Source organism: Chelonoidis abingdonii, chromosome 1 (assembly GCF_003597395.2).
Source record: "Chelonoidis abingdonii isolate Lonesome George chromosome 1, CheloAbing_2.0, whole genome shotgun sequence".
NCBI lineage: Eukaryota > Metazoa > Chordata > Testudines > Testudinidae > Chelonoidis > Chelonoidis abingdonii.
This window is the reverse complement of record NC_133769.1, coordinates 139,708,654-139,732,107: the sequence shown is the minus strand read 5'-3', so window position 1 is coordinate 139,732,107 and position 23,454 is coordinate 139,708,654. Positions and strand designations below refer to the sequence as shown.

The 23,454-nt window shown below is 40.9% G+C and overlaps 1 protein-coding gene across 1 annotated transcript in view; it reads right to left on the bottom strand.

Moving 5' to 3' along the window:
• Positions 1-23,454, bottom strand: part of ANO2 (anoctamin 2) — a 337,309-nt gene that overhangs the window by 206,410 nt on the left and 107,445 nt on the right. Inside the window, 5 exon segments of the mRNA XM_075070724.1 lie at positions 3,482-3,523; positions 3,787-3,842; positions 12,452-12,503; positions 13,921-13,975; positions 15,911-16,062. Of these exon segments, the coding sequence (XP_074926825.1) occupies positions 3,482-3,523; positions 3,787-3,842; positions 12,452-12,503; positions 13,921-13,975; positions 15,911-16,062 (357 nt within the window).

The window sequence follows — 23,454 nt, the reverse complement described above, 5'->3', positions numbered from 1 at the left end:
GGAAGACTTGTATTACCAATTTAAGATCAATTCCTGGTGAACATTCTACAATATTCATTTAAAGTTCATTGATTTTCTAAACTATCCTGCCTTTAAGCACATTCACTGAAATAGTCAGAAGAACCCTAAATCAAACCCAGAATGGTATTTAAACACTGTCACAGAGAACTGATTTTAAAATGTAAACAAATAATGGATGTCTTTCTAAAAAAAAGTATGATCCAATTCAACCACAAGTTATGCCAGGAACTCAGATTTGATTATCATAAAGGTCTTAAAAGCTATGACATTGCAGGACTTCACCCACCAATGCAGGTAACATTGTTAAAATTGAAATGTCACAAAACTCAGTTTGATCTGAAATATTTATGTGTGACAGTACAAAAATTATAGGAGTCTCCATAGAGCTCTGTAACATCATGTTTTACCTGTATTTCCACAGTTCCATTTAAACAGTGGTACTTTCCACAGGTAATCATAATACCTTTCAACCCATTTCTAATATCCTATGGATGTTATGTTGGATGAACTGCAGTTTAATTCCCAGATAGATTCCTTATAAATGAGAGGTGACATTTCTCAGCATCAAACAGTGCTGGCAATGAAGCGGCTACTGGTAACAATGGATAGGAGCTTTAAAAAAGATCAGACCACTGATCCTTCTTCTTAAGGCAAGCTACTACAATGCTGCTTTGCAGTAGTTCCTTTACACATATTTCCCCTTTAGCAGGCACCTCACTGAAACAGGGAAATTCCTTTGCTCTTACGAGTAGTCTTAGGCAGAGTATGTGTTGCACCAAATGCAGATTTCTAGTTCTCAACAGGCAGTCACAAAAGCATTGTTTCACAGGGCCTTTTCCCCACAGAGATCCTGAAGAGGTTTAATTAGGATTAACCTTTTACTTTATGAGCTCCAACATAAATCTTAATTACTGTGACTTGCCGTATAAGGAAAAATACCTCAAGACAGGCTCAGTTCACCATTATTTGGGATTATTCTACAGGCAGTCAAATGGAAGATGCATATAACTTAAAGGGGACAAAATAAAAAGGGACAGAAAATAGCTCCAAAATGTCCCCCTTCCTTTTAAATCTGATCAGTGCTTTTCAGGAAATTAAACACTGAGACTATTAGATTCAGATAGAAAACAGATGATTTTGTACATAGAAATACTACAGCAGATTATATGGCTACACAGCAGAGACATATGTGAATAATCAATGCAGTATTTCTGGAAAGAACCTTTTATGTTTTTAATACTTAACACTTCATAACAGGGCCTAATAGGCAGGATAAAAAGAAAGCTGCACAAAATGCAAGTTAAAGGATGACTATTTTTCCAGACGTTTATACTTTTAGACCCTCTTTTCCCCTTCGCCACATTATCCAATTTGTCCTCATAGCCTAACTGCTATTTTAGCATTCATCTTGTAGCTGGAAGCTTTGTCTAGTTCTTCAGTGGGTAAACTCTGCCACTGCCTTTAGAGCTGATAGCAATGATACTCCATTCTTTTAGCCAGAAAGGGCTACTGTAAGTGCAGTATAGACATTATCATGATAGAGAGAATCATTGGTTCTTGAACAAGAAGTGGTTATAAAAGATAGCTGCAAATTATAGAGACAAACAAACAAGCTTCTACATTGGTTTGACTCCCAACTTTGGCCACGTCTGCATTACCCGACGGATCGGTGGGTAGTAATCGATCTTTCGGAGATCGATTTATCACATCTTGTCTAGATGCGATAAATCAATCCCCGAATCCATGTTCATACTCCACCTTGGCAGGAGGAGTAAGTGGATTTGACGGAGGAGCCGTGGCAGTCGACTTGCCGCCATGAGGAAGGCCAGGTAAGTCGAACTAATTCGACTTCAGCTATGCGAATAGCATAGCTGAAGTTGCGGATCTTAGATCGATCTCCCCTCTCCAGTGTAGACCAGCCCTTTGTCTTCTTTGTTTACCAAGGACAACTGTATACAGCACACAGAGACATCTAGTGGCTCACATTACACACAGCTGCTCAGGAAAATCAAGTTTTTCAACTCTTCAGTGCCGCAGTCTTGACAGCCCAGGGATAACAGATTGAAAATTTGTATTTAAGCTTAGTTTCAAATGCATTCATAACCAGAAGAAGTGGATTACTTGGTAAGTAAACTTCTGAAAATTATGGGAACATTGTTAAGGGTTTTGGAAAATGAATTGTATTTTTAATGCTTCCTACATGCAATAGAAGTCATATGGCAGTATGAAAAACCACAGGGTGAAAAATATTTATGAAATTATGTATTAGTTACCAAGAATATGCATTCAGTGTATTAGGAATGAAATCACATTTTAGACTTTCTATTATTAAAGGTATTTTGTCTGTCTCTCCCTGTCTCTCTCCTCATTTCCTATTACCTTTTCTTATTAGTAAAGATGCTTCAATACAGGCATTCAAGAGGGGTGGGGGAAAGGAGCACATATTAACTATAAATTGGAACTTAATTGATTCTAGTATTTAAATGTTTTAGCTCATTTCTAATAGCTAGCACCTACATTTAAAACAATAGTATGAGTAGGTTCAGTTTCTTATAGTTATCAATTTATCATGTGTAGAGGGTAGACCTGGGTGAACTAACTGGAATAAGTAATTTGATAGATGAAGCCTTTTTTCTGTTCAAATTGTCTGCAAACCAATTTTTTTTTAAATAAATGTACTTGTTATTCTAATTATAGAATATCAGGGTTGGAAGGGACCTCAGGAGGTCATCTAATCCAACCCCCTGCTCAAAGCAGGACTATTCCCTACAGGGGCGGCTTCAGGCACCAGCAAGCCAAGCACGTGCCTGGGGCGGCAAGCCACTGGAGGCGCTTTGCCGGTCACCGCGAGGTCGGCAGGCAGGTTGCCTTCAGCAGCTTGCCTGCGGAGGGTCCACTGGTCCCGCAGCTTTGGCGGACCTCCCGCAGGCAAGCCGTCGAAGGCAGTCTGCCTGCCGTGCTTGGGGCGGCAAAATGCCTAGAGCCGCCCCTGATTCTCTAGACCCCTAAATGGCCCCCTCAAGGACTGAACTCACAACCCTGGATTTAGCAGGCCAATACAAAAGTTAAACACTATAGGTTCAATTATTCATCATCTGTTGATGGCGTGGCATTCATTGTCTATGTCACATGGCAATGTGTTTGCTTCCTGATTGGCTGACTAGAACTTTTTTAAACGGGAAGAGGGAAATTCAAGGAATTTCAAGATGGCCGCATGAAACGAAATTCACCCAAATACTGCCAAACTTTGTGTGAATGTTCTTGCGAACAAACCATCAATCACATGAAAGAAAGCAGGGAAAATTAATTAAAAGGCTCACAAATACCAATGAAACGAATTTGCAGAAGTTTTTATTCAAATGAACATTTGCAACTGCTCTTGGAGTATTCATCCAACTCTAGTTCAAAGTATGCAAATCCAGCACAAAAGAAAATGTATTTATGATGTAGAGTATTTTACCTCTCTTTCATTCATGTCATCATTTTGACCTTCATATTCACCCTACAAAAACAAATCAGAATGGTAAGTGTAATAAAAGGAAAAGTATTTTAATGTAATGCTATTGCTCAGCTGTTTTGCACTATGATTTTGTTTTTACTGTTCAATTTCCACCTGAATATTTTTATATTAAGACTTTCTATTACTCTGAGGATACAACCAATATGCTCGTAGATATTTTGTATTCTCACAGACATAATTATTAGTGGCTGTGAAGCCTTTAACATTGATGCTAGAGAACTATGTTTTAAATTGTGTATACATACATCATGAAGAGGATATGCTGCATCGTAGACATTGTTTGCTATTAATGTAGTAATACCTAAAAAGAAAGAAACAAAAAATGTCAATAGCTGTTTATAATGAACAGAGATAGGAATAGATTATTACAAAATATTCACTTTATTCAACTACGGCGGGGACTGAGATATAGTAATGAAAATCATCAAATGAATAATCTAAAGCTGAATATGAGCCCAATTCAGAAATTAGACTGGTGCCCTGGAAGTCAATCTTAATTTAGCAGGGAAAATATTATCTTTCTGCTCAACTGGGGGGTAACTTTAAAATGGCCTCATCCCCATGCTATGCTTTTCCCCCAGTAAGTTGGTTTGTTATTATGTCCAAGGAGAGCTTTCTTCCCCTGGCTTGCTTGCTTCCTTGCCAGTTACCTCTGTCTCTTTTAAAATAAGGAAGTAGAGGTCGATGGCAGATACTAAACAGACTTATAGCTGAAAAAAAGGATGGTGCCATGAAAGGACCAAACATTCAGCTCCATCCCAAAAATCAGTTTGGAGATCTCATTTCTCTGCAATGATCCAACAAACAAAGGAGGGTAGCCCCATTAAAACACAGATGATTAACAAACTTCCTTCCATGGAATCCATTGGCAAAGGAGGCCAGTTAGGACACCTAGGCTTTGTCTACACTACAGAGTTTTGTCGACAAAAGTTATGTTGACACTCAAAAAGCGCTATAATAAAAATTGGTATTGCATGTTCACACTTGCGCCCTCTGTCAGAAGAGCATTTCCACACTTGGGGCACTAGCATCAACAGTCTGTGCAGTGCACTGTGGATACCTATCCCACAGTCCAGCTTGACACCTTCTGCCGCTAGTTGTTGTGGAGTGGATTGTGGCACATCTTGGGATCGGATTCAATGTCCCATGATGCATTGCTTCTGTCACAAACATTCTATGGGCTTCTGTTTTTCTTTTTCAATGGCCTTTGTTTGCTGTGCACCCTGGCATCTTTGTGAGAAGGGATGGATCTCGCTCTGCTCTCCTATGCTCTGGTAACTGTCATGAAGACTCTGCGCATGGCAGTGCAGTTAATCAAAGTTCCTAGCTGAAGAAAATTCTCAGTCGTCTGACATGCTGTGTGGTATGGATAGGAGCAACTTTAGATTGCTTTTGGCATTCATGGAACAGCTGCAGAGGGTGAACTATCGTCATGCAGGTGTGGGATGACGAGCAGTGGCTACAGAACTTTTGAATGGGGAAAACCACCTTCCTGGAATGGTGTGGGGAGCTTGCTCCGGCACTATGGCACAATGACCCCAGAATGAGAGCTGCTCTGTCAGTAGAGAAGTTTGTGGCAATTGCTGTGTGCAAGCTGACAACTCCAGATGGCTACTGGTTGGTTGCAAATCAATTTGGAGTCAGGAAGTTGACCGTTGGGGCTGCAATAATGCAAGTGTGCGGGAGAGAGGGAGTGTTCGTCAAAGCCACATCTGCCAAAGCACAAGGAACAATGTACAAAAGCATGATTCACTCACAATATTGAAACATTTCAGTATAATACACCTCTGGTAACATAACAATCACTTTCTCACTGACTCTTGGCAAGCACACATCTTGACGAACACCCAAAGAATGGTGAGAGTGTTGGCTGGAGAAGGGAGGGCACTACATGGGGAAAAGAGCACTCTGAAAGGGTTGCCTTGCAGCCGACTAGGAAAAAAGTTCTAAAACTCTCCCATACTTTTCTACAGGTGGGGGTCATTCTAGGAGACATCTCACTTCTGAGGCTAAGCATGGAAACAAGGGCACATCTACTACACGCTTGTGGTTTCTGCCCTGCTCCCTATGCTGCTAGCCTGCATACCACTTTGGTTCCTGCATTAGTGATTGCCGATAGCGTGAGAAAGTTTCCTGCAATGGGGGAAGGAACAAAGCAGATCTGCCAAGGAAACTTTCCTAGAGATCTCTCTGGAGGATTCTCATGAGATCTCAGCATGCATCAACACCCTGTTCTGCCATATTGATTAGCTGCACTGGGAAATGTCCAGCACACAGAAACACAACCAGCCTCCCACAATTTTATACCCTGAACCCATCTCAACACAACACAAACCACAGCCTCTTACCAGGAGTCTCCTGTCCTGCTTCTTGCTTGCTGGAGAGCAACTGCTGAGACTGGCTAGTCACCTCCAGAGTGGAGAAGAGTTCCTGGCTGCCTGCCCCACAGGGCGACCCCGCTGGAGCTCCACATCGTCATCTAACTTCACCTCTTCATCAATGACTTTGTCCTCTGGGTGGGTCCTCTTTCTACTGCCTCCAGGCCCATCAAAGTATCCACGGGGCTCTGGGTGGTGTCAAGCTCATTATAGAACCTGCAGGTCTTATATGCAGCACCGGAGCGACGGTTTGCCTCCCTCGCCTTATGGTATGTCTGTCTCAGCTCCTTTGTCTTTGCTCTCCACTGCAGCATGTCCTGATCATAGCGCTTTTTGCACAAGCCTCGAGAAATCTGCCCGTATCAAAATTCCCATGACTGCACAGCCACCTCTCCCCATATACTGAGCAGATCCAGCAGCTCTGCTGTGGTCCAAGCGGGAGAGCGTTTGCTGCAATAACCTGTCACGGTCATGTGGGAAGATGTAATGATACCTCTCCAGTCTAAGCAAACAGGAAATGGAATTTCAAAAATTCCCCAGGCTTCTAAGGGGGAGGGGCAGATGGTTGTTTACTTGGCTGCACGGCAGTGGAGTTCAAACTGCTGACCAGAGCGATCAGGAAGGATATAGTGGGACTCCTCTGTGGAGACCAATTAAAGCGATAAAATCAAGCGTGGTGTCTACACTGGCACTTTGTCAACAAAAATTTTGCACACAATGCTTTATGTTTCTCATCAGAGTAGTTTTATTTTGTTGCCAAAATGGCATTTTTGGTGCCAAAAGTCACTTTGCAGTGTGTACGCATCCACTGTTTTGTCGACAAAACTCTGTATTGTAGACAAGGCCCTAGTTTGTCTCTATGTTGTAGTAAATGTACACTAACCTTTGGTCAAATCTAGTTTTAAATGTACCAAATGCTGGAACTTCCACAACTTCCTTTTTTATAATAACGCAAAGTTATCTGTCTTCATTTAAAACTCTGTCCACAAGAGGAAATAGTTTGGTCTGTGTTCTCCATGGCTGTCCACAAGAGCTGCACCAGTAGAGAATCTGTTTACTCCCATTGAGCACACAGATGTCAGGTGGGAAATTAGATGGGAAAAAATGGCAAGAAGCTCTAAAGAGGCACTTGAGAGCTCAACTGTAACCCATGCTAACATGGCTGTTTGCCTCATCTAGTGACTAGACCACACATAGAAGTATATGAGCCCACCACTGTCTTTGAGCTAATGGACCTCATCCTTTAATTTGTGCAGAGGTCCTGGTATTCAGTCCCTGTGGACAATCCAACCAGAGACATTCTTATATGATACAACAGTTAAGGTTAAGACTGCTAGTCTATTTCAGATCCTTATTTTTCCACTATACTGAAAAATTACCTACAAAAGTTATTCTTTGGTGCTGTCAAATCTCTCATGGGCAAATGAAAATTATTCTGGAAAGTTTCAGCAAAATCCATTTTTGGAGTTAATCAAACATTACTAATACATTTCCGCCCTTGTACAAAGAAAACAAAATCTGATCATTATTTCAATTGATATTACTGGGAAACGGGATGATTTTTAAATCTCCAAACTTGGAATATACCAAATCCACTATGGGGAATAGTTGGTGATTTGCATGGCTTATAGCAAATTTAAAATTAAGTTAGAAGAAAACATTTCCTTAAACTCTTTATTGCACAACAGCATGCACCAGCCTAAATAGCAGCAGACATGATCTTGTACAACTGTAGAATTGAACAGTCAAACTGGGCCAGTTGCAAGTGTTCAGTGTGTTATTATGCTGTTGCTCAATATGTATAATACACATACAATTGTGGAAAACAGCTGCAGCTATTAGGGTCCCTGTTCCTACTGCCATATCGGAGAGGCAGGGAAGTGAAGGAATCATAAAAGATGAACAAAATTAGGCTGCTTAAGGAACTCAGTGAGCCACTAATCTATGGTGCACTTGAGACCATCATTAAATCCAGGATTCATTTAATTAATGTAGAAATGGTAACTACTGAATTTCCTAATTTCCATACAATAATCAGGGGAGATAGCCTCTTAGGAGAAGTTCATAGCTACAAGCAATGTTCAAATGAGTGGAAGCTGAAGTCTAATAAACTAGTACTATCAGTAATCATTGCTATGGAACACAAAAGCAAAGGTCAAAACTGTCCATGAGGACCACGTACCATTCAAATACAACATGAAATAAGGAGCAGTGAATGAGCACTTCATGCAGTCTTCATCTGTCTTAAAGCACCACAAAAAGCCCATCTGACAGAATGTACCTGTGTCCACAACCTACACACTATTGTAATAATTTTTGTACAAAGAATGCCTTGTGAGGTATCATTTGAAAACTCATAATTTGCTGGTCAATACTGTCCTGATAAAATATATGTAGCAACCTTGTATGTGAAGTTATAAGATTCTACTCTATGGAGTTATTAATACATGTTCCAGACTGAGTTTGGCAAACAGGTCTGTCATTTCAACATTAAACAATCATCAAATGGGAAGGGGAGACAAAGGAAGTTCAAACAGGAGAAGGAACATCCTTCCCCGTAGACTTTTTTATCTCTTGTACCCAGCTGGAAATGTTTTTTCAAAAGGGGAACTGAAACTGTAAAAAGGAGGGGCAAACACTCCAAGACACTCTTCTCCCTGTCCATCACATTCACAACACCTGAAGTGACAAAGGAAGTCTTCACTGAATTTTGGGAGAAGGGCCCTGACATAGAGGGTTTGGTCCATAAGACTGCTGAAAGCATATGGTGAGAAACTTTGCTTGAATCTGATACAGTTTGTTAAGTTAGGCGCCAGTAGTAGCTTAACTTTATTTTCTTATAATCATTTCTGACTTTTATACCTCATTACTTGTACTCACTTAAAATCTCTCTCTTTGCAGTTAATAAACGTGTTTAATTGTTTTGTCTAATTCAGTGTGTTTAAACTGAAGTGTCTGAGAAACTTCATTTGAGGTGGCAAGTTGTGTGTATATTATTTCTACTAAAGAAAAAGCAGACTTTTTTAAACTTGAATTGTCGAGGAAAGTGATGGACAGTACAGGACATACATTTCTGTGGTAAAATCTAAGAGTGTGTTGGGGGTCACCTTACAGTACGACCAAGGCTGACAAGTGCCAAGGTGTGGCTGGCTGGTTGTAGCACACCCACAGACATACCTGGGAATGACTTGCATGCTGGAGACTGTCTGTGAGCAGTACTCTAGCAGCAAAGCATTGTAAAGGGCACCCCAGGTTAGAGGGCAAGGGTGACACAGCTACTTATTAGTTTTGGTTGTATGTAGGTACGTCACAGCCCTGAAAAAACTGGTTGCTAATGGAGTTAGCTCTTCAACCAAAGGTTAAATAAAATTGTACTGGAAACATAGGTTATCTTCCAAAGGATGTTCTTTAAGACAAAAATATACTTATTGGAGATGCTCTTTGGGGCAAGTTGCAGTGATTCCAGTGTTCAATGGTTTGATGTATTCCTTACAGTACATATGGTAGTGCTTCTTAGCTTTACAATTTCTTCAATGCATGCTGCCTATGAAACTGTCATGAGGCTAACTACCTGCAATTACTGCCCAGTATCTCATCATCTTCCAGTCTTAGTTAAGATTATTGAAAAAATCACGATGACAATTTTCACAATAGGTAGTTGCTTCTTGACCCTTGTCAATCTGGGTACCAGCCTTTCTATAAAACAAAGACTGCGTTGACTGCACTGGTAGATGGTATCCTTCTAGCAATGGATAAGGATCAGGTATGCATTATGATTTTCCTACATCTATCAGCTGCCTGAGATACCATTGAGGGTGAGGTATTATTAAAGCTATATTAGAGCTACTCTTGTATGGCTTTGTTCCTTTCTTGCTGAGTGTTTTCAGACAGCGGTACTGAGCAACTGCTCCTCCTCACTGAGAGCACACTCATATTGGGTACTCCAACATCCATCTTTCTCTCCTCTTGTTAAATATGAGCATGGCGACCTTTAGGATATGTGGGCTGAAAGGTCCTCAGCATGCTGTTGACATCCAATTTTGTGTCTTCATCTCATTCAACCTAGGCAAAGTGATCAATTCCTAATTATTTGGCTGAGATTGAGGGTTTACTGGATGAGATTCAGTCTGGATAAAACTTTGATGGCAGGAAAAGAACCAGAATCCTCAATCCTAATTAGAGCTACATGAACATTTTTGGACAAAATAGTTTACTAACTGAAAAATGCAGTTTCATGTCAACCAAAGCTATTTGAAAATTCAGGTCGAATTTGGTGAACAGTTTCAGCTTGAAAAATAAAATTTCAATAAATTTTTAAAAAGTCAAAATATTTCATTTTGACATTTTCTAAATGAAATGTTTTTGACTTTTAATTTCAAACATTTTTTTTTTGAAATTTAGCTAATTTTTTTTTGAAGTAAGAATACAAAACAGAAACCAAATCAAACCACAGAAAAACATTATTTATGATTGAACAAAACATTTTGTTCAACTCACAACAAACTGTTACATTTAACCTGAACTTTTCTGGGGGAAGAGAGGGTGCTTCATTTTGGCAAGAAAAAGCAAACAAAAAAATCCATTTAGGATCAACCCAATTTTATTTTCATTCAGTAGCCAATTTGAAAAATCAATCATTCATTCAGCTCTAATCTCAACTGGCATCCCTCCTGCCATTGCAGGTCTGTGATCTCTCTTGAGTATAGACTATTAATTCTGATGAATTGTATAATGTATTTTGTGAGGTGGGCTAAATAAGCCAGAGTCATTATCACTTGTGACCAGAGGTAAAATTTGGACCTAGGACTCCAAAGAGAAATGACACTTTTTTAACCAAAATGTACTACCAGGTCCATAAAATAAATAGACATTTCAGGGCTTGTCTAAGCTAGGGTGTGAATTCAAAGTTCAATAGCTATTCCATGCTAACTCTACATCTGGATACTCTTGTCCTGCACCAGTGCCTTTTGGTGGTTTAGATTAATCCACTTCCACAGTGGATTATATAAATAACGAGCAATTTCACTAAAGTTGGGGTAGCCATTAAAATTAATAGAGTCACCCTGGTGTAAAACCAGTATGAGAGGAAAGTCAGACCCTATTATCTATTGTATGAAATATTTCTTTTAGTAACTAACCTCAGCTTAAAGTAACCCACTCCATGGACAAAGCTTTGTGCTGCCCACACATAGTGCAACTCCATGGAGGTCAAAGAAGTTGCGTGAGGTATAATGTGGCCACATTTATGATGCACTACACTCATTTCTCCTATAGACAGATGTGACAATTCTGAGGGTATCCAGGACTGAAAGTCACTTGCCTCCTTCAAGAGAAAGACTTGCTGGTGCTTAACTGAATGTCAGCTCCCTGACACCATGAGCCTGTGAGCCACCCACACAAACTCCTCTGGGCTATGCCAGCCCTTACTTTGCCTTGGAGGTTAACAATAGGTGCATCCCTTTCCACTTTGAAGTATTCCCTGTATTTCCAGCCTCTTATCTACAGTACACTCACAGAAATACCCAGTCTACTGTCCCCAAAGGAACAGTGTAAACTTGTATCAGAGGGGTAGCCATATTAGTCTGGATCTGTAAAAGCAGCAAAGAGTCCTGTGGCACCTTATAGACTAACAGACGTTTTGGATCATGAGCTTTCATGGGTGAATACCCACTTGATCGGATGCATGTAGCGGACGAAGTGGGTATTCACCCACGAAAGCTCATGCTCCAAAATATCTGTTAGTTTATAAGGTGCCACAGGACTCTTTGCTGCTTTTAGCGTAAACCTGCTGTCCATTTACTTCCTAAGTGCAGGATAAAGGGGTGTCTCCTTGCCTTCTGCTTATATCTCCCAAGTTCATTGTCTGTTCTTAGGGACAGTAACACTCACCTTCCCTCCCCATGACCCCATCCCCCACCCTGCAATGCTTGTTTTTCCTAAATCCTGCTTCTTCCCTGTATGTTTTGAATCCTCCTTCGCAACTTCCTACATAAATGGGTTTCCACTGTGTTGGATTACAATGCTTGATTTACATGTGATAGCTGAATAACCATCTTTTATCTGGCAGCAAAGCTGTTTGTCAACTCTGCCTTGATACAGACTTTAGGAACATATTTTCAGCATACTCCTTACATAGTATCTATACATTAATTTCAGAATGCTAACAAAGACAAACATGAGTCTGGCTTTCATTTAGATTTATGTTCACAACACAAATGAACATAGTTGATTTAAAGGCTTGTCTCTTTCTAATCTGCTAGAGAGTCTTTAAAAGTAATTGTTCAAAAGATGACAATTTACTTTCTAACATTATGTGGTTCTTCAGAAAAAGGGACAGTACTATATCCCCAGGGCTGATTTTATTGTTAAGAATATGTATTTTGTTTCAATCTCTAGTTCATGTGAAAAATGCATTAGTACATTTTTACATAGTTAGACAAATATTTTGATTATTTTAAATTGTATTAAAATAAAAGTACTGAAAACAATCACCTTCAAAACAACATAGATATAAGATTGTTAATTCTCTTACCCATACTGTTTTCGGCCTTTGTACAAGATGTACGCTTTAAAATTTCACGTACCTACAGAAGGAAAAAACAGTGATGCAACAAACATTTTATCTCTTAGGTTTAAGTTAATTACAGTGCCATCACAAGCCACAGAACTACACTTAAAAATAAGGTGTTCTTCTGCAGTTAATTTGTAGCAATATTTAAATCAATCATATGTTTGATTCATGTATAAATATATTGTTTAAGACCACTAAATTTCAATTTTGAAATAAATAGAACGTTTTATTAAAGCGCTATAGAAAAACCTAAGTTACAGCTATGAAAAATATTTGAATCCTCTCTTTTAGTAATATATTTACTAACACTAACCTCTCCAGAAGGTACAACTCATGGATTATATCTCTTCGCTTGAAGAAAAAGTTGAAAATAGCTATCCAAATTCTCACATGGTATAAAGCAGAGTAGCTCCACTGACTTCAACAGACCTATGCTAATTTACATCAGTTAAGTCCCACTGCCTTCATTGAATCTGTGCCATTTACATCAGCTGAGAATCTGGCCTCCAGTCTTTCCTATGCTTTTAAATGTTGTCACACGGATTCCTGAAAAAAGAACTGATATTTGGCAAATTCTACTTGCCTTTACTCACAAAGGCAGTCAGTCACATTACTTTCAGCAAGACGCTCAAATAAATAATAAAATAAAATAAATAATACCTAGCTCTCATATAGCGCTTTTCATTAGTAGGTCCTGAAGTGCTATACAAAAGCAGCTCAGTATCATTATCCTCATTTTTACAGAGCATGAAACTGAGTCACAGAGAGGGGAAGTGATTTGCCACAGGTCACTCACCAGGGGAGTGGCAGAACTAGGAACAGAAATAAGATAAGCAGGATCTGTATCTATTTTTGTTCACTTTTCCATTACTTTTATCTTTGTATAGAATATGATTGATTGGCTGTACATTGTAATAATTTTGTTTATGTTATGAATCTAGAGAGCCTAGAAATACTATAGATAGGTCAGATCCTCAGCTCCTGTAAATCAGTGTAATGCCACTGGTGTTAATGGCACTATGGCGATTTATACCTTCTTAGGCTCTGGCCCTAAAACCCATAGCCAAATCCTGCAAGGAATTAAGTGGAATTATTCCAGATTTACACCAGTTTAAGTGAGAGCAGAATCTGGTTCTTCTTTTCAGTAATTGACACGTTTACCAATATCTAAATAAGTACTTTAGGAAGCATGACAACATTAAAACATTATACACATGAAGACTGCACTCTTTTCCAAGCAATTATGAGACAGATGATTTGTTTACCAACTGTCTGGATCTGTTGCACCTGATTGCACTTTTCTGTTGCTATGAAACAATAAGCAAATACTGATGAAGTCAGCAAGGGGAACCAGGTGCATTCATTGTTGGAGCAGATACCATTGAGCACCGAAGATTCTATCAATACTGAGGCCACACGTGTTTACTTACTATTCGACTGCGAGTACCGTTGTCGAAAAATGTGTCTTTGTCTTTAATGTTGTACCTTAAAATGTTGAGAGAGAAGATTAGTTACGTTTTCGTGAATGCTACTAATGAATAGGATTATACAACAATTTGGTTAAGAATCCATCTGAAACAATTACAACAAAACTTGTATTAAGTGACCATTCAAGCAAAGGCTTGAGAAAAACCAGCTGCTTAAAGGAGAGAGATGTGAAGCAGAACTGTATGTATTTCTGGATACTCTAAGGTGGTCTCTTAAGACAGACGGTTTCTTGATCCTATTGAACTCTACAAAGTTTTCAGTGTATTAAGAAGACTGTGGGTTACACAGGTTGAAAAGAGGAGTAGGAGTTAATGCAGAAGCATTATCCAAATGTAAAATACCTTTTGGTAAGGAAAGCTTTTATTGTTTACATAGACTGACATTCTACATTTTTTTCCTTATAAAATAACCAGTGTTCTAACATTCCTTGACTCAATAAATGCTATCAGCTTTCAACTAGCCTTAAGGCAGATGTTCATTACTCTTTTTCAGGATGACTAACGAGTCAATACTACATTTGTTTCCATACAATCAATCCATAACAGCTATGTAATAATTATATTATTACATAAATAACTGCTAAACAAACCCAGGAATCCTCATCAATGAAATTAACTTTGCCAGTTCACTCCCTCTAGCTGATTTAACATATATTCAGTTTTAATGAAAATTGTCAGAAAGGGCAACAAATGATGTGGTAGGTCATTATATTTATATGACTTTATTTGTCAGACATAAATGCAGGGAACCAGTTCTTAATGAGGTAATAAGAACGGTTAAACATCATATTAGGCCCAAACATATTATTGTGGGTGGAAGGGCAGGTGGCAAGAATTCCTTATTTGCATAGTATTGGCCAAATTTTAATTACTTTCATAAATCTAATCTAACCAGAAAGAAAAAAAAAATGCTTCGTTTTAAGTTATATCTTTTTATAAGCTAGACGGCATGATTACATTCCCTACTCATAATTTATTTGGTACTTTCAATTCAAATTATAAACACACCTATTTCATTGAATACAAACCCTTCTGTTACCCGCACAGTCATAAGTATCTTATCCAATGGAAGCAGTTACATCCAGTGAGTGAAATTCTGCATTGACTTATATCCCGTGCAAACCCACTAAAACCAACAAGCGGTATAAGTTAGATTCACATTCACTGAGACTACCTTACAGCTTACTAATGTGCATGTGTAACGTAGTCTACATTAGTGTAACTTACACACCAAGGAACTGAAAAGAGATGCCAGTTAAAGAGAGAGTTGGCCTATCTTGTATCCTCTTGTTAATTGCTTTTCTTGCTATGCCTCTCTTCTCATCTCTGGGCATGTAACTTACATTAACTCACCTTCCATTAAACTGACCCATAAGGCCAAATTCAGAGGTGATGTGACAAGGTGTGTAAGTTACACAATGATAAGTAAGGGTGACTGAGAATTCCAGGGGCTCTGCTTCTCCATTCATTTACATCAGTGTAACTCCATTAACTTTACTGGACTTATTCCTGATTTGCATTAATTTAAGAGGAAAATCATGTATGTCAGTTGAAGGAAGTTGATAGTGAGACTAAAGCTACTGTAAGGTGAGGGGAGGCAGATGGCATAGGTTACCAAACTTAGACTCCTACTAGACTTATTTGGACTCATTTTTGAATTTGACCCAAAGGGATAAATTCTGCTTAAAAGCAGTCAACTTTCATTTACCTCAATAGTAGCTGCACCTGCATATCTGAGAGCAGAGTTCAACTCAGATGTGGAGATGGACCTAAGCCATAAAGTTCATATCAAGAGCCAAAATACCTGATATGTGAAGAGGTGCTTGGATTTTGATGCAGATACTTACTTAAGTACTAGGTTTTACAATGGAAGAAGGATACCGACAGAATTTTACAGTCTGCTTAAATGGCTTTTACATTTTAAAATACTCACAAATATATTTTTTCTCTGGAAAACGGGTAAGACAAACTTTTCATCTTTGTGTTGTTTTGTTGTGGTACTTTGGGCTGCAGAGGCTTTGTAGCTTTGTGCCATATTTCACAGAGCTTCTTGAGAATTCCTCCTTCTTCTTTTATTTCATACATCTAAAGGAGTAAAAGCCATGTACGTTACCAAATGACTTTCAAAATGCACATCTAAAAAAAAAAAATACATAAGTGAGCTGGAATTAAAGTCTGTGGAGTCTCTGAAGATATATGCCTATGTAAGACAGATCAGATGCTGTCCCTTGTGCTTTAGGTTACATCAGCCATAGTTCTGGTCCAGTTCCTAAGCTTCAAATGTCATTATGTGAAGTAGTTCTCAAGCACCTCAGGAGGTGAGACAGTGGTCAGACAATAACTTTCTATTCAGCCATTCACCGGAAGAATAGCATAAACATACAAGGACAAATTCAACAGTGACAATCAGTGGAATACATTACACAACAATAGAGCCCTAAACGGACACAAATTTATAGTGTGGATGCAGATATCTGTGGACATAAATTGGTATACGCGGAACCACAGGGCTCTTCTAGGAACCGCAGCAGCGAAAGAAGCAGAATGTGGCGCCACCGCTCCCAGGAATCCAGCACCGCATTCCTCCAGCATGGCTGTACCAACCCCAGCCCCGCTCAGGCAAGCACCAGGATCACCAGCAGCTGTCCCTGGTCACCCTAGTGTGTGCAAGCAGCACACATGCTCCCAGACAAGAGACGCAGGCAGCTGCATGGAGGGGATGGGGGCAGGGCTGGGGGCCATGCCGGAGGATCTGCCAGCACGGGGTGCTTGCTCCTGGGAGCGGCGGCCCCTCATTCTCCTCCTTTCACCACTGCGGTTCCTGGGAGATCCCTGTGGTTCTGCAGATACTGATTTAGATCTGTGGATACCTGCATACATGGATATAAATTTGTACCCATGCAGGGCTCTACACATCAAGTATAAACCAGTCAGAAAAGGGGGCTAAATGAGTGTAACCATAAAAAAAATATGCAACTCGAATCAATTTGGCATTAACATGTGTGCAAAATAAGTCCAAGTTATATGACTAATGGATAGAAGGATAAAAGGGGTAGCAGGAAAAGCAACTAATAGGAAAGGGTAAGTCCATGTCTACACTGCCAAATTAAGTTGACCAAACATATGTAGGCAAATGGCCGCTGCAGCAATTGCATTGCTTGTGCATGTCTATATTTTCCTCTTTGTGTCGGTGGGGCATGTCCTCACCAGGAGCGCTTGCATCAATTGTACTGTCAGCGTTGTGGGATGGCTCCTAAAAGCCACTAACCGTCAATGTAAGCAATGTAGTGTCTACACTGAGACTGTGTCCCCTAACTACATCGATCTTGACTCTGTGCTGCTCATGGTGGTGGAGTTATTCAGTTGGCATAGCAGAGCAGTTAATTAGGTTGATGTAAGATATCTCGCGTTGTCAACCTAACTCACTAGTATAGACCAGACCTACGATAAAGCAGGCAGTGTAAGTTATGCTACTTTACCATTTACACTCACATAGAACTCTTTTCTGACCAATTTACCCATCATTCACATAACTACTAGACACGTTCCAGATTCTTCCAATGGTACACCTTTTTACTCCAAGTTGAATACAGCGGTTCATCGTCTCTATCTTACAGACTCCATTTCATTCAACTAGTGACTGTGATTGATTACGTGCCTGATTCACTCCCCACACACCACTGTAGTAATCTTTGTGCAAAACATGCCTTGTGAGGTATCATTTGAAAACTAACAACTCGCTGGTCAGTAATATCATTGTGAAATGTATGTCGCAACATTACATAAAAAAGTATGAGCATAAGCTGAAATCATGAACGAGTTGTGTTTATCAGGCAAGTCTGGGGAGTGGATAAACCTGTTTTTCAAAGACAAAGGACAAGCTGATGCCTCTAATCAGGTGTCATCAAAGTTGATGGGCAATCACCTAGCAAGTGGCCATTCTTTGGTAAGGAAGCAGAGCAGGAACAAACAACATCTTAGCAAACAACAGCATGGAACCAATTTCACCACCAGACTTCTTGTCTCCCTCCACACAGTGGGAGTGAACTTCAGGTAGGGATAACCCTCAGGAAAATGCATTTCAAAAGGTCACTGTGCTGTCAAAGGGAAGGACAAAATCATCCCAAGGTACCGCTGTATATCCACCTCTTTGGGTACAGCTACACTATGGAGCAGGGGTGGCCAACCTGAGCCTGAGAAGGAGCCAGAATTTACCAATGTACATTGCCAAAGAGCTATGGTAATACGTCAGCAGCTCCCAGTGCCTCCCACACACCAGCAGCCCCACCAATCAGTGCCTCCCCCTCCTTCCCAGCACCTCCCAATCACCTGTTTCCTGATGTCCAGGAGGCTATGGAGAAGGGGATAGGAGCGAGGGCATGGCAGGCTCAGGGGAGGAGGTGGGAAGGGGTGTGTCATAAATAGATAGCTAAGGGTTAATGTTTCTTTCACCTGTAAAGGGTTAACAAAGGGAACCAAACACCTGACCAGAGGACCAATCAGGAAACTGGATTTTTCAAAGTCAGGGAGGGAATTTTTGGGGTCTGAGTCTTTTGTCTGTCTCTCAGCTATGAGAATGTTCTTTCTATCTTCTAATCTTCTGTTTCCAAATTGTAAGTACAGGTAGAAAAACAATATAGGCTTTTATGTTGTTTGGTTGTATTTACATGTGTGTAGCTTGCTGGAATGTTTCAAATTGGATATATCTTTTTGAATCAGACTGTTTATTCATATTTTTCTTATAAGCAATGGCCCTTTATTGTCATCTTGATACAGAGAATATTTTGATGTCTTTTTTCTTTCTTTTTTTTATATAAAGTCTTCTTTTTAAGACTTGTTTGAGTTTTTCTCTCTGGGTAGGCTAAGGAGCCACATATCAACTTCTGAGGAGTCTCATGTGGCTCCAGAGCCACAGGTTGGCCACCCTTGCTATAGAGTTTACAGCAGTGTAGCTGTGCCACTGAAAGCTCCCTAATGTAGTCACTCTAAGCCAACAGGAGAGAGAGAGCTCTCCCTTCGGCTTAACTACTCCAGCCCCTGTGAGCAAGTGGCAGTAGCTATGAAGGGAGAACTTCCCCCACCAACAACATAGCACTGTCTGCACTGGTGCTTATGTCAGTGTAACTTATGTTGCTCAGAGTGGTGGTTTATTCACGCCCCTGAGCAACAGATATTATGCCAACATAAACTGTAGAGTAGACATAGCCTCTGTCTTTCACCCAAGAAGACAAAAGAAACAGCCTTTGGATTTTGGGAGCCGATCCTGGCCTGAGAATTTGGTGAGGAATATAGAAACATATGGTAAGGTTTCCAACTTGAACCAAGTCTACTTGGTTAAATTTTAGTACTAGGAAGCATATAATCTGCATTGCTCTTGTAATCATTTCTGACTTTAATGCCTTATACTTCTGCTCATTTAAAATGTCTCTCTTTGTAAGTAAATAAACTTGTTTGATTCTTTAAGTAAAACTAATCCAATGATGTGAATTGTTTGGGTAACTCCATTTAATGTAGCAGACTGTCCAGGAGAGGGCTGGACAGTGCAAAACATACATTTTGGGGGGGAAATCTGGGACTGGGAGTGTGTTGGGCTCCCCTGCAAGTGGTAACCAAAGTTGGTGGAAGCCAGAAGGTCATTGATTTGTGTGGCTGGCAGGCTGCAGCTACACACAGACACTCAGTGTGTGACCTGCATGCTGTTTGTAAGCGGCCCCGATGGGAGCTACAGCAGCAAAGCATTGTGAGGCTGACGTAGACCCTCATTGGTCTCCTTTGCACCCCAGAATGTCATACTAACTGAATATTTGTTTCCTCTACTTTTAAGCATCGATCCTCATTGTCCCCTTTCACAAACAAGCCACTGATGTTTGGGACTGCACTATATAAAGAATGGGCATATTTAGATATGGAGTGACTGTGATATATGTGTATTCATGGATGGGGAAACTGCTTGTATGTATCTGTAACAGAGAGGAGGGCAATAACTTTGCATCGTGTGTGCATGTAGGCATGGGCCACAGGAGGGTAGTTTATAGTGCTTGGTCTTCAAAGACTGATACTTGAACATGATATTGACAATTTTAGGCTTGGCAAGCCTGTCAATTCACCAGTCTAATAATGTTGATTGACTTTTCCATTGACCACCTATTTGAGCACAGTAAAATCCTGTCAAATATTCCAGCAAAAATGCCCTGGGCGAGATGGCAGCCTACCTTCTTGATTGCATCATGGTACCCTTTTGGTGGCGAGGATGGCCAGACACCCAAACACAACACCACCACACACAAAACACTACCCCCTTCTTTGATGGCATTTTTTCATGGTACCCCCTTTTGGTGGAGATGAGGGGGGGGGGGGCTGAATTTCATTTCATTGTGCTGCACATTTTTTTGAGTTAAAGTAACTCCGTTAAGTAACTTACTTTTTGTAATTAGGCATAAGGATCATAAAGTCTTGCTTTTTTGTTTTGTTTTCACTGTTCCAATGAATTAGTACTTTAAAATATTTATCTGTTTTTGACATTGTTTGATCAATAGTTGACTGATCAATTGACCAATTATTTTTGGACCAGTTAAATGCCCAAGCCTAGCCTGCCTCCCTGCAGAAATGCAGGTACTAGACAATTAATTACTGGAGCTAGGTGAAATTTTTCAAATAGTTTATTTATCAAAAAATTCGGTTTTGTTTAATTGGAAGCTATTCATGGACCTGACACAAATTCACCATTTTTTTTTTTCCGGCAAAAAACTTGTTTTAGGACTTAGGCACCATTCAAAAAATGGGCAGAGAAGGAGGTGGTGCCTGCCTTATATCATTTAGTTCAGGCTTGGTCTACACTTCATAGTTAGGTTGACATACGGCCACTTACATCAATCTAATTACGTTAGTGTATATATTACAACCTTGCTCCCACCCACGTAATTGCATTATTCCATTGACATTATAACTCCACCTCCATGAGAGGTGTAGGGCTTATGTCAGTGTAGTTAGGGTGACGCAGTGTCTTATATGGTCTGTTGGCTGTCATTCGTGTCATGCTGTCACCGGGGTTGGTGGGGGACTCCAACTAGAGCCCGGTTGCACCCCTGGGTTCTTTGCTCCCAGCCAAGCTGTGCCTACCCCATTCCCCCTCGGAGCCCAGCTGCCCCTCGGGTCTCCACTCCCAGCTCCCAGCCCAACTGCTGCCCAGAATCCCCAATCCAATGTGGGCTGTGCCTGCCCAGCTTCCTGCTCTCCACTAGGTTGCTGATTACAAGTTCCTGGCTCAGCACTCCCCATGGGGAGCCCTGATACTGCCTGAAGGCTCCCAACTCCTCATTCCCCACCGCCTTCAATCTGGCTGCCCCCCTGGATCTCAGGTCCCTGCTCCCTTCCGCCAGGAGCCTGGGTGCCCCCACATCTCACAGTCCCCCTGCGGCTCCCCGCCATCAGCTCCCCACTCCCTGCCGCAGCTAGGCTACCGGTGGAAAGCTGCATGTGGAACTGAGATCCCAGGCTCTCAGCACCCATAACACTGCTCCTCTTAAAATCAGTGGAAGTGCTCCTGGTGAGGATGCACTCCACCGCCAGAAGGAGGGTAGTGTGGATATGAACTACCTCAGTAACTACTGCAGCGGTTGTAAGTTGACCTAACATAGGGCAACTTATGTTTCTAGTGTAGACATGCCTCAAGTAGTTAGGGCACTCACCTGGGATAAGCGAGACAGGTTCAATTTCCCATTCTGCCCAATGTGGAGAAGGTATTTGAATAGACGTTCCCTTCACGCCCCAGATGCAGGGCTGGATTAATGCATAAACTAAGATACAGCTTAGGACATTTCAATGTGAGGGGTCTCTAAAAAAGAAAACACTGACTCCATTTCAAATTTTATCAAAATCAGTTGATAAATAAAAAAGATATGGGAAAAAGAAGATTCTCTCCAAATATAGTCATTTTTGTTCAAATATGACAAAAATATACACAGCTACACAAATACCCTTACCTTACACTTATCCTTCACTAATTGTTCATAACTGACAAGCGGGAGGCCAGGGCTGAGAAAAAATGATAATTGCACTTGTAAAATTAGTATTTCTACAAGTAAGTCTGCTATCAGTCTCCTAAGGCAGCCTTTTGTTGGCCAGCTGCTACCGGTGAAATTCTGACTGTGACTTCATAACTTATTTAAATAAATAAATAATCTCATTGCAGATAAATTTAGGAAAAATGTGAGGTCAGAGACGGCAGTGTCGTGAAGCAATCCTACTTGTATTGGACTTGTCCTAGGAGTGACATTATGTATAGCGTTCCCCCTTGGCTGGTAATAGCCAATCTTTTGTTTACAATCCAGCACGCTCAGTCGTATAGTGCCTTCGCTCCCGTTTTTCATTTTCTTAACTGTTAGTGTGTTCTTTCTTCTTTTGATCTGTACATATGTACATTTGTGTATGTTATGGATTTATGGACTTGGGTTGAATGGATCTTGAGGAGGATAAATTTGTGTTGGCTGCCCTCCATCAATTTTGAGAACCTTCACAGTAAATATCAGACAGTGCTGATGAAAGGATAAATAGAGGGTTCTGAGAGAAGTGAAGGAAGATAAAATTCCCCTCTCAACATTATGGGTGGTATGTGTCTTCCTCAACCTCGGGTCCTCTACCAGAGACCTGGGAGTTTGAGGGTTCTGCGCAGTATCTTGGCTGTTCCTAGCACTGCACTCTTCTGGACAGAGAGCTCTGATGTTATTCCTGGGATCTGTTGGAGCCACTCACCCAGCTTAGGAGTCACAGCCCCAGTGCTCTTACCACCTCTGGACCACTTTGCCTTCACTTCCACTCCGTTACCTCTTCAGGCACCTGGGACTTCTCCAGCTTCTCATATCCTCTTCTGATGTGCTACTGGCACTGCTATATCTATCACCAACCGCTGTCTTTCTGGGTCCTGTCTATTACCAAATGTCTGGTTTGATTGGCCAGTACCCTGCCTGTCCTTGGATCTGGAAGTTCCCAGATCTCTTAAGCCCTGCTATTCGCACACACCTTCTGTGGAATCTCCCTCTGGTCTGGGAGGGTTCTAGCCCATACGCTGTGCAGATGTTCCTGAGCACAGCCAGCCACTTGGTGGTGCCCAGTTCAGTGGATGCTGTCCTGCCTGCATCTTAACATACTGCCACATGTGTTGGGACTGCCTTGAGTCCTCTCTGCACTCGTCGACCTTGGGTCTCTCTTAGTGTGGTAGACCCTGCTTCAATGGAATCTGTGCTCAGTTGCTTTCCGCTGCATGATCAGTGCCTCAGTGCTGCTTAATTATGGTCCACCCTTTCCAGCCACTGGTAGATTCTTCCTCAAGTGTTCAGCTCACCCAGCTATCTGCGATGGACAGATCCATCAGGGTCTTCGTCTTGCCGATGCACTTCTTTTGCTTGTCTCCCTCCCAATGTCTGCTGGCTGCCCCTCAGGCATTCTCCAGCCATGCTCAATCTTGGGGTGCCATCTACT